The sequence below is a fragment of the Oncorhynchus clarkii genome, chromosome 9, assembly GCF_045791955.1.
Source record: "Oncorhynchus clarkii lewisi isolate Uvic-CL-2024 chromosome 9, UVic_Ocla_1.0, whole genome shotgun sequence".
Classification (NCBI taxonomy): domain Eukaryota; kingdom Metazoa; phylum Chordata; class Actinopteri; order Salmoniformes; family Salmonidae; genus Oncorhynchus; species Oncorhynchus clarkii.
Genome location: NC_092155.1, coordinates 3,777,718 through 3,790,217, shown reverse-complemented (window position 1 = coordinate 3,790,217; position 12,500 = coordinate 3,777,718). Strand labels below are relative to the sequence as shown.

The following is a 12,500-nucleotide window of genomic DNA, read 5'->3' as shown; positions in this document are numbered from 1 at the left end:
CACAAACACACACACACACACACAGCCTTACGTCTGCGAGGGCCCGTGTCCTAACGAACAGCACAGACTTGGTCTCATCATTCTGTCGATACTGTTCCTCGAGGATGTATTGTAACATGTCTAATTTAGGATTCTCCTTCTGCCCCCCGCTGGACAAACCCCGCAGTACACCCTGCTGACCTGAAGGAAAGAGAGAACGGACACCAAGTAAGAGAAGCTCATTGGAAAAGAAGGACCCTAAAAGGGCAGGGAGAAATCCCCCCCAAAAAACAGGCCAGTGTTTTTCTGCTTTCAAAACGGCCACTACGTTGTCTTTTTTTAGTTGAAATTTTAACTGAAATGAAACTGTAATTTACTGACTGTGAATGATCTGAACCATGGCTGTAGATCTGAACCATGGCTGTAGATCTGAACCATGGCTGTAGATCTGAACCATGGCTGTAGATCTGAACCATGGCTGTAGATCTGAACCATGGCTGTAGATCTGAACCATGGCTGTAGATCTGAACCATGGCTGTAGATCTGAACCATGGCTGTAGATCTGAACCATGGCTGTAGATCTGAACCATGGCTGTAGAAGCTTCATAATATTAACCCGGTCGGTTGGCCCGCTGAACTAGAATGAACAGAACGGGCCAGGAACATCCTTCTGGTTGTGCCGGTGACCCTACCATCGAAGTAAGCGGTGAGTTGTCTCTCCGTCGCGTCGTGACCTGCGTTCTTCACCTGCTGTATGAAAGATGACAGGTACTCTAGCGCATCCTTAGTCCTGGCATCCTCGTTGATGATCAACGCATCGTTGTACTTCTACAGGGTGATGGAGGGAGGTATGGGGAGGGAGAGAGAGGGAGAGAGGTACGGACAGGGAGAGAGGGAGAGAGGTATGGAGAGGGAGAGAGGTACGGAGAGGGAGAGAGGTACGGAGAGGGAGAGAGAGGGAGAAAGGGACGGAGAGGGAGAGAGGGAGAGAGGTACGGAGAGGGAGAGAGGTACGGAGAGGGAGAGAGGGAGAGAGGTACGGAGAGGGAGAGAGGTACGGACAGGGAGAGAGGGAGAGAGGTACGGAGAGGGAGAGAGGTACGGAGAGGGAGAGAGGTACGGAGAGGGAGAGAGAGGGAGAGAGGGACGGAGAGGGAGAGAGGGAGAGAGGTACGGAGAGGGAGAGAGGTACGGAGAGGGAGAGAGGTACGGAGAGGGAGAGAGGGAGAGAGGTACGGGGAAGGAGAGAGAGGGAGAGAGGTACGGAGAGGGAGAGAGAGGGAGAGAGGTACGGAGAGGGAGAGAGAGGGAGAGAGGTACGGAGAGGGAGAGAGGTACGGAGAGGGAGAGAGGGAGAGAGGTACAGAGAGGGAGAGAGGGAGAGAGGAACAGAGAGGGAGAGAGGGAGAGAGGTACGGGGAAGGAGAGAGAGGGAGAGAGGTACGGAGAGGGAGAGAGAGGGAGAGAGGTACGGAGAGGGAGAGAGAGGGAGAGAGGTACGGAGAGGGAGAGAGGGAGAGAGGTACGGAGAGGGAGAGAGGGAGAGAGGTACAGAGAGGGAGAGAGGGAGAGAGGTACAGAGAGGGAGAGAGAGGGAGAGAAGGAGAGAGGTACAGAGGGAGGGAGAGGAGGGAGTCCATTTATTTTTGGTATTTACATTACTGAGTTGTTTAGGTGTATAGTGTATAGTGTCTAGAGGTGTAGGGTGTAGTGTAGTGTGTAGTGTATAGTGTCTAGAGGTGTAGGGTGTAGTGTATAGTGTCTAGAGGTGTAGGGTGTAGTGTGTAGTGTATAGTGTGTAGTGTATAGAGGTGCAGTGTATAGTGTGTAGTGTATAGTGTCTAGAGGTGTAGGGTGTAGTGTAGTGTGTAGTGTATAGTGTGTAGTGTCTAGAGGTGTAGGGTGTAGTGTATAGTGTATAGTGTGTAGTGTGTACTCTACTCTCAGGTGCTCAGTGTAGTTGTACAGAGCCCTACAGACTAGTGTATAGTGTATAGTGTATAGTGTGTAGTATATAGTGTGTAGTGTGTAGTGTATAGTGTGTAGTGTGTAGTGTGTAGTCTATAGTGTATAGTGTATAGTGTGTAGTGTATAGTGTGTAGTGTATAGTGTGTAGTGTGTACTCTACCCTCAGGTGCTCAGTGTAGTTGTACAGAGCCCTACAGACTAGTGTGTAGTGTATAGTGTATAGTGTGTAGTGTATAGTGTATAGTGTGTAGTATATAGTGTGTAGTGTATAGTGTGTAGTATAGGGTATAGTGTGTAGTGTATAGTGTATAGTGTATAGTGTGTAGTGTATAGTGTATAGTGTGTAGTGTATAGTGTGTAGTGTATAGTGTGTAGTCTATAGTGTATAGTGTATAGTGTGTAGTGTATAGTGTGTAGTGTGTAGTGTGTAGTGTATAGTGTATAGTGTGTACTCTACCCTCAGGTGCTCAGTGTAGTTGTACAGAGCCCTACAGACTAGTGTGTAGTGTATAGTGTATAGTGTGTAGTGTATAGTGTATAGTGTATAGTGTGTAGTGTATAGTGTATAGTGTATAGTGTATAGTGTATAGTGTGTAGTGTATAGTGTGTACTCTACCCTCAGGTGCTCAGTGTAGTTGTACAGAGCCCTACAGACTCTACTCTCCTCCTCCTGGTCTTTCAGCTGTAGAACTCTGCATTTCTTCTGAACATCAACGATCCACTGTTCATACTTCTGACTGCCGTAGTCACGATTCTCTATGGATGACAAGGACTCTGGAGAGAGAGAGAGAGAGAGAGAGAGAGAGAGAGAGAGAGAGAGAGAGAGAGAGCGAGAGAGAGACAGAGAGAGAGCGAGAGAGCGACAGAGCAGAGCGACAGAAAGAGAGAGAGGAGAGAGCGCGACAGAGCAGAGCGACAGAAAGAGAGAGAGGAGAGAGGGAGAGGAGAGAGAGAAAGAAGAGAGAGAGGAGAGAGAGAGGAGAGAGAAAGAGAAGGAGAGAGAAAGAGAAGGAGAGAGAAAGAGAAGGAGAGAGAGCGACAGAGAAAGAGCGACAGAGAACGAGAGAGAGAACGAGAGAGAGACAGAGTGACAGATAGAGAGAGAGGTAGAGGTGGTGGATGAGGTGTGTGTCCTGTATGTACAGTATGTTTCTTTGTGTGTGTGTGTGACCAGTATTACCTATGTTGTAGACAGTCTTGGCCAGTCCTTCTATCTTAGCCATGATGTCATGAATGATCCTGATGAAAGGGTCTGTGTGTCTCTTCTGGACCAGGAAGAACTCTGTTAGGAGACAACAGCAGACCATTCCAGACTCAATTAATCAATCAACCAGTCAGCCAGACCATTCCAGACTCAATTAATCAATCCACCAGTCAGCCAGACCATTCCAGACTCAATTAATCAATCAACCAGTCAGCCAGACCATTCCAGACTCAATTAATCAATCAACCAGTCAGCAAGACCATTCCAGACTCAATTAATCAATCAACCAGTCAGCAAGACCATTCCAGACTCAATTAATCAATCCACCAGTCAGCAAGACCATTCCAGACTCAATTAATCAATCAACCAGTCAGCAAGACCATTCCAGACTCAATTAATCAATCCACCAGTCAGCCAGACCATTCCAGACTCAATTAATCAATCAACCAGTCAGCCAGACCATTCCAGACTCAATTAATCAATCCACCAGTCAGCCAGACCATTCCAGACTCAATTAATCAATCAACCAGTCAGCCAGATCATTCCAGACTGAATTAATCAATCAACCAGTCAGCCAGACCATTCCAGACTCAATTAATCAATCCACCAGTCAGCCAGACCATTCCAGACTCAATTAATCAATCAACCAGTCAGCCAGACCATTCCAGACTCAATTAATCAATCAACCAGTCAGCCAGACCATTCCAGACTCAATTAATCAATCAACCAGTCAGCCAGACCCTTCCAGACTAAATTAATCAATCAACCAGACCATTCCAGACTGAATTAATCAATCAACCAGTCAGCCAGACCATTCCAGACTCAATGAATCAATCAACCAGTCAGCCAGACCATTCCAGACTAAATTAATCAATCAACCAGACCATTCCAGACTGAATTAATCAATCAACCAGTCAGCCAGACCATTCCAGACTCAATTAATCAATCAACCAGTCAGCCAGACCATTCCAGACTCAATGAATCAATCAAGCAGTCAGCCAGACCATTCCAGACTCAATTAATCAATCAACCAGTCAGCCAGACCATTCCAGACTCAATTAATCAATCAACCAGTCAGCCAGACCATTCCAGACTCAATTAATCAATCAACCAGTCAGCCAGACCATTCCAGACTAAATTAATAAATCAACGAGACCATTCCAGACTGAATTAATCAATCAACCAGTCAGCCAGACCATTCCAGACTGAATTCATCAATAAACCAGTCAGCCAGACCATTCCAGACTCAATTAATCAATCAACCAGTCATCCAGACCATTCCAGACTCAATTAATCAATCAACCAGACCATTCCAGACTCAATTAATCAATCAACCAGTCAGCCAGACCATTCCAGACTCAATGAATCAATCAAGCAGTCAGCCAGACCATTCCAGACTCAATTAATCAATCAACCAGTCAGCCAGACCATTCCAGACTCAATTAATCAATCAACCAGTCAGCCAGACCATTCCAGACTAAATTAATCAATCAACCAGACCATTCCAGACTGAATTAATCAATCAACCAGTCAGCCAGACCATTCCAGACTGAATTCATCAATAAACCAGTCAGCCAGACCATTCCAGACTCAATTAATCAATCAACCAGTCATCCAGACCATTCCAGACTGAATTAATCAATCAACCAGACCATTCCAGACTGAATTAATCAATCAACCAGTCAGCCAGACCATTCCAGACTCAATTAATCAATCAACCAGTCAGACAGACTGAATTAATCAATCAACCAGTCATCCAGACCATTCCAGACTCAATTAATCAATCAACCAGACCATTCCAGACTGAATTAATCAATCAACCAGTCAGCCAGACCATTCCAGACTGAATTAATCAATCAACCAGTCAGCCAGACCATTCCAGACTCAATTAATCAATCAACCAGTCATCCAGACCATTCCAGACTCAATTAATCAATCAACCAGTCAGCCAGACCATTCCAGACTCAATTAATCAATCCACCAGTCAGCCAGACCATTCCAGACTCAATTAATCAATCAACCAGTCAGCCAGATCATTCCAGACTGAATTAATCAATCAACCAGTCAGCCAGACCATTCCAGACTCAATTAATCAATCCACCAGTCAGCCAGACCATTCCAGACTCAATTAATCAATCAACCAGTCAGCCAGACCATTCCAGACTCAATTAATCAATCAACCAGTCAGCCAGACCATTCCAGACTCAATTAATCAATCAACCAGTCAGCCAGACCCTTCCAGACTAAATTAATCAATCAACCAGACCATTCCAGACTGAATTAATCAATCAACCAGTCAGCCAGACCATTCCAGACTCAATGAATCAATCAACCAGTCAGCCAGACCATTCCAGACTAAATTAATCAATCAACCAGACCATTCCAGACTGAATTAATCAATCAACCAGTCAGCCAGACCATTCCAGACTCAATTAATCAATCAACCAGTCAGCCAGACCATTCCAGACTCAATGAATCAATCAAGCAGTCAGCCAGACCATTCCAGACTCAATTAATCAATCAACCAGTCAGCCAGACCATTCCAGACTCAATTAATCAATCAACCAGTCAGCCAGACCATTCCAGACTCAATTAATCAATCAACCAGTCAGCCAGACCATTCCAGACTAAATTAATAAATCAACGAGACCATTCCAGACTGAATTAATCAATCAACCAGTCAGCCAGACCATTCCAGACTGAATTCATCAATAAACCAGTCAGCCAGACCATTCCAGACTCAATTAATCAATCAACCAGTCATCCAGACCATTCCAGACTCAATTAATCAATCAACCAGACCATTCCAGACTCAATTAATCAATCAACCAGTCAGCCAGACCATTCCAGACTCAATGAATCAATCAAGCAGTCAGCCAGACCATTCCAGACTCAATTAATCAATCAACCAGTCAGCCAGACCATTCCAGACTCAATTAATCAATCAACCAGTCAGCCAGACCATTCCAGACTAAATTAATCAATCAACCAGACCATTCCAGACTGAATTAATCAATCAACCAGTCAGCCAGACCATTCCAGACTGAATTCATCAATAAACCAGTCAGCCAGACCATTCCAGACTCAATTAATCAATCAACCAGTCATCCAGACCATTCCAGACTGAATTAATCAATCAACCAGACCATTCCAGACTGAATTAATCAATCAACCAGTCAGCCAGACCATTCCAGACTCAATTAATCAATCAACCAGTCAGACAGACTGAATTAATCAATCAACCAGTCATCCAGACCATTCCAGACTCAATTAATCAATCAACCAGACCATTCCAGACTGAATTAATCAATCAACCAGTCAGCCAGACCATTCCAGACTGAATTAATCAATCAACCAGTCAGCCAGACCATTCCAGACTCAATTAATCAATCAACCAGTCATCCAGACCATTCCAGACTCAATTAATCAATCAACCAGTCACACAGACCATTCCAGACTGAATCAATCAACCAGTCACACAGACCATTCCAGACTGAATCAATCAACCAGTCAGCCAGACCAGAGTGGCTTTAGGTTTTTAATGAAGGAGTACCTCTGTCAGGTGTGTGTACCTTTGTCAGGTGTGTGTACCTTTGTCAGGTGTGTGTACCTTTGTCAGGTGTGTGTACCTCTGTCAGGTGTGTGTACCTTTGTCAGGTGTGTGTACCTTTGTCAGGTGTGTGTATCTTTGTCAGGTGTGTGTACCTCTGTCAGGTGTGTGTATCTTTGTCAGGTGTGTGTACCTTTGTCAGGTGTGTGTACCTTTGTCAGGTGTGTGCACGTAGGACTGTAGCTCGTCAGTGTTTGTGTGTATGGTGGAGATGATGCGGCTGTCCAGACTGGCACACAGCTGACAGATGTTGTTCTCAGCCTCTGATTGGTTCTTGAACGAGCCAATCCCCACTGAGGCCGTCAGACCCACAATCTAGAGGAGAGGAGAGTAGAGGTGGAGGGGAGAGGAGGGGAGAGTAGAGTAGAGTAGAGGAGGAGAGGAGAAGAGGGGAAGGGGAGGAAGTGAGGATAGAGTAGAGGTGGAGGGGAGAGGAGGAGGAAAGGAGAGGAGGGGAGATGAGAGGAGGAGGGGAGATGAGAGGAGGAAAGGAGAGGAGGGTAGAGGAGGAGGAAAGGAGAGGAGGGTAGAGGAGAAGGAAAGGAGAGGAGGAGGAGAGAGGAGGGTAGAGGAGGGGGGAAGGGAGAGGAGGGGAAGGGTGAGGAGAGGAGGAGGAGAGAGGAGGGTAGAGGAGAGGGGAGGGGAGAGGAGGGGAAGGGTGAGGAGAGGAGAGGAGAGGAGAGAGGAGGGTAGAGGAGGGGGGAAGGGAGAGGAGGGGAGGAGGAGAGAGGAGGGTAGAGGAGGAGGAAAGGAGAGGAGGGGGAGATGAGAGGAGGAAAGTAGAGGAGGGGAAGGGTGAGGAGAGGAGGAGGAGAGAGGAGGGTAGAGGAGGGGGGAAGGGAGAGGAGGGGAAGGGTGAGGAGAGGAGGAGGAGAGAGGAGGGTAGAGGAGATGGGAGGGGAGAGGAGGGGAAGGGTGAGGAGAGGAGAGAGGAGGGGAGAGGAGGGGAAGGGTGAGGAGAGGAGAGGGGAGGAGAGAGGAGGGTAGAGGAGGGGGGAAGGGAGAGGAGGGGAGGAGGAGAGAGGAGGGTAGAGAAGGGGGGAAGGGAGAGGAGGGGAGGGCAATAGAACATAATCATTGGTCATCATCATTACCATGACAGACAGTAGCAGTACAGGTATGTGTTTCTGTGACTCTACCTGGGGCAGGTGTTGTCCATTCTGCTCCGTGCTGAGCTTGGCATCCAGGTATGACGTCATGATGATGTTATAGGGGTGTTTCCCTGTGGTGTTGTGACACTCATCTAGAATCAACAGAGAGAAGCAGGAGAGAGAGGGAACCTCCCCTTGGGCCATGGCATTCACCTAGAGAGAGAGACAGGGAGGGAGGGAGGGTAGGGAGAGAAGAGAGGGGAGAGGAGGGGAGAGAGAGAGAGAGGGATAGAGAGAGACAGAGAAAGAGAGGAGGGTAGGGAGCGGGAGAGAGAAGAGGAGAGCAGGGTAGAGAGTGAGAGGGAGGGAAAGAGAGAGGAGGTCAGGGGAGAGAGAGAGAGAGAGAGAGAGAGAGGCAGTTAGGGAGAGGAAAGAGGGTAGTGAGAGAGAGAGAACCACAGTAAGATAAGGTGAGGCTGAGGTTCTGAGAGTTGCATTTCCCTGTACTGGATGATCCCTGTCATAGCAGCCACATACACACAGCATGATCACTGTCATAGCAGCCACATACAAACAGCATGATCCCTGTCATAGCAGCCACATACACACAGCATGATCACTGTCATAGCAGCCACATACAAACAGCATGATCACTGTCATAGCAGCCACATACAAACAGCATGATCCCTGTCATAGCAGCCACATACACACAGCATGATCACTGTCATAGCAGCCACATTACAAACAGCATGACCACTGTCATAGCAGCCACATACACACAGCATGATCACTGTCATAGCAGCCACATACAAACAGCATGATCCCTGTCATAGCAGCCACATACAAACAGCATGACCACTGTCATAGCAACCACATACACACAGCATGATCCCTGTCATAGCAGCCACATACAAACATCATGATCCCTGTCATAGCAGCCACATACAAACAGCATGATCACTGTCATAGCAGCCACATACAAACAGCATGATCACTGTCATAGCAGCCACGTGCAAACAGCATGATCCCTGTCATAGCAGCCACATACAAACAGCATGATCACGGTCATAGCAGCCACATACAAACAGCATGATCCCTGTCATAGCAGCCACATACAAACAGCATGATCCCTGTCATAGCAGCCACATACAAACAGCATGATCACATACAAACAGCATGATCACTGTCATAGCAGCCACATACAAACAGCATGATCCCTGTCATAGCAGCCACATACAAACAGCATGACCACTGTCATAGCAGCCACATACAAACAGCATGATCCCTGTCATAGCAGCCACATACAAACAGCATGATCCCTGTCATAGCAGCCACATACAAACAGCATGATCACATACAAAGAGCATGATCCCTGTCATAGCAGCCACATACAAACAGCATGATCACTGTCATAGCAGCCACATACAAACAGCATGATCACTATCATAGCAGCCACATACAAACAGCATGATCCCTGTCATAGCAGCCACACACAAACAGCGTGATCACTGTCATAGCAGCCACATACATTCAGCATGATCCCTGTCATAGCAGCCACATACAAACAGCATGATCCCTGTCATAGCAGCCACATACAAACAGCATGATCACATACAAAGAGCATGATCCCTGTCATAGCAGCCACATACAAACAGCATGATCACTGTCATAGCAGCCACATACAAACAGCATGATCACTATCATAGCAGCCACATACAAACAGCATGATCCCTGTCATAGCAGCCACACACAAACAGCGTGATCACTGTCATAGCAGCCACATACATTCAGCATGATCCCTGTCATAGCAGCCACATACAAACAGCATGATCCCTGTCATAGCAGCCACATACAAACAGCATGATCACTGTCATAGCAGGCACATACACACAGCATGACCACTGTCATAGCAGCCACATACAAACAGCATGATCACTGTCATAGCATGATCCCTGTCATAGTAGCCACATACAAACAACATGATCACTGTCATAGCAGCCACATACACACAACATGACCACTGTCATAGCAGCCACATACAAACAGCATGGTCCCTGTCATAGCAGCCACATACAAACAGCATGACCACTGTCATAGCAGCCACATACAAACAGCATGATCCCTGTCATAGCAGCCACATACAAACAGCATGATCCCTGTCATAGCAGCCACATACAAACAGCATGATCACATACAAACAGCATGATCCCTGTCATAGCACCGACATACAAACAGCATGATCACATACAAACAGCATGATCCCTGTCATAGCAGCCACATACAAACAGCATGATCACTGTCATAGCAGCCACATACAAACAGCATGATCACTATCACTTCTAGACAGTGGTCTAGAACACACTGAAGTCGGAAGGAAGACATTTCCGAGTTCCCAGTGGTCTAGAACACACTGAAGTCGGAAGGAAGAAATTTCCGAGTTCCCAGTGGTCTAGAACACACTGAAGTCGGATTTAGTTCCTCCCCTGAGTTCCCAGTGGTCTAGAACACACTGAAGTCGGAAGGAAGACATTTCCGAGTTCCCAGTGGTCTAGAACACACTGAAGTCGGAAGGAAGACATTTCCGAGTTCCCAGTGGTCTAGAACACACTGAAGTCGGATTTAGTCCCTCTCCCGAGTTCCCAGTGGTCTAGAACACACTGAAGTCGGAAGGAAGAAATTTCAGAGTTCCCAGTGGTCTAGAACACACTGAAGTCGGATTTAGTCCCTCCCCCGAGTTCCCAGTTGTTTTGAACACACTGAAGTCGGAAGGAAGACATTTCCGAGTTCCCAGTGGTCTAGAACACACTGAAGTCGGAAGGAAGACATTTCCGAGTTCCCAGTTGTTTTGAACACACTGAAGTCGGGAGGAAGACATTTCCGAGTTCCCAGTGGTCTAGAACACACTGAAGTCGGGAGGAAGACATTTCCGAGTTCCCAGTGGTCTTGAACACAGCATTTGTCTCAGTGGAGGAAGAAAATAGACACGACGAACTGCTAGTAATAACACAGATTCAGTGCTATCGATACACGTGGCTACTGATTGGCCAGCGCAGTAGGAGTAATCGACTACGCCACAGATCTTTTCAGACAAATTAAAATGGTTCAAAATAGGAACAGTTAGCCAAACCGGTGCGCAGGGCTTCTTGAACCAAGAGCACCTACCACCAACAGGGCTTCTTGAACCAAGAGCACCTACCACCAACAGGGCTTCTTGAACCAAGAGCACCTACCATCAACAGGGCTTCTTGAACCAAGAGCACCTACCACCAACAGGGCTTCTTGAACCAAGAGCACCTACCACCAACAGGGCTTCTTGAACCAAGGGCACCTAACACCAACAGGGCTTCTTGAACCAAGAGCACCTAACACCAACAGGGCTTCTGAACCAAGTCCACCTACCACCAACAGGGCTTCTTGAACCAAGTCCACCTACCACCAACAGGGCTTCTTGAACCAAGAGCACCTTAGTCGGATTTAGTTCCTCCCCCGAGTTCCCAGTGGTCTAGAACACACTGAAGTCGGATTTAGTTCCTCCCCCGAGTTCCCAGTGGTCTAGAACACACTGAAGTCGGAAGGAAGACATTTCCGAGTTCCCAGTGGTCTAGAACACACTGAAGTCGGATTTAGTTTCTCCCCCGAGTTCCCAGTGGTCTAGAACACACTGAAGTCGGAAGGAAGGCATTTCCGAGTTCCCAGTGGTCTAGAACACACTGAAGTCGGATTTAGTTCCTCCCCTGAGTTCCCAGTGGTCTAGAACACACTGAAGTCGGATTTAGTCCCTCCCCCGAGTTCCCAGTGGTCTTGAACACACTGAAGTCGGAAGGAAGACATTTCCGAGTTCCCAGTGGTCTAGAACACACTGAAGTCGGAAGGAAGACATTTCCGAGTTCCCAGTTGTTTTGAACACACTGAAGTCGGGAGGAAGACATTTCCGAGTTCCCAGTGGTCTAGAACACACTGAAGTCGGGAGGAAGACATTTCCGAGTTCCCAGTTGTTTTGAACACACTGAAGTCGGGAGGAAGACATTTCCGAGTTCCCAGTGGTCTAGAACACAGCATTTGTCTCAGTGGAGGAAGAAAATAGACACGACGAACTGCTAGTAATAACACAGATTCAGTGCTATCGATACACGTGGCTACTGATTGGCCAGCGCAGTAGGAGTAATCGACTAGGCCACAGATCTTTTCAGACAAATTAAAATGGTTCAAAATGGGAACAGTTAGCCAAACCGGTGCGCAGGGCTTCTTGAACCAAGAGCACCTACCACCAACAGGGCTTCTTGAACCAAGAGCACCTACCACCAACAGGGCTTCTTGAACCAAGAGCACCTACCACCAACAGGGCTTCTTGAACCAAGAGCACCTACCACCAACAGGGCTTCTTGAACCAAGAGCACCTACCACCAACAGGGCTTCTTGAACCAAGTCCACCTACCACCAACAGGGCTTCTTGAACCAAGTCCACCTACCACCAACAGGGCTTTTGAACCAAGTCCACCTCCCACCAACAGGGCTTCTGAACCAAGTCCACCTACCACCAACAGGGCTTCTTGAACCAAGTCCACCTACCACCAACAGGGCAACACAAATAATAACAAAAGGAGCACAAGCCTTTGTGTCTTTATCGTTGGCTTTTCTACAGAAATGT

At 47.3% G+C, this 12,500-nt stretch overlaps 1 protein-coding gene across 1 annotated transcript in view; it reads right to left on the bottom strand.

Annotated features, from left to right (window-relative positions):
* The window catches only part of LOC139415771 (RNA sensor RIG-I), a 46,498-nt gene that overhangs the window by 8,920 nt on the left and 25,078 nt on the right, over window positions 1-12,500 (bottom strand). Inside the window, exons 9-14 of the mRNA XM_071163852.1 lie at window positions 7,901-8,065; window positions 6,914-7,076; window positions 3,128-3,229; window positions 2,564-2,721; window positions 672-807; window positions 32-180 (exon numbers count right to left, since the gene is read on the bottom strand). Of these exons, the coding sequence (XP_071019953.1) occupies window positions 32-180; window positions 672-807; window positions 2,564-2,721; window positions 3,128-3,229; window positions 6,914-7,076; window positions 7,901-8,065 (873 nt within the window). The remainder of the gene's footprint in view (window positions 1-31; window positions 181-671; window positions 808-2,563; window positions 2,722-3,127; window positions 3,230-6,913; window positions 7,077-7,900; window positions 8,066-12,500) is intronic.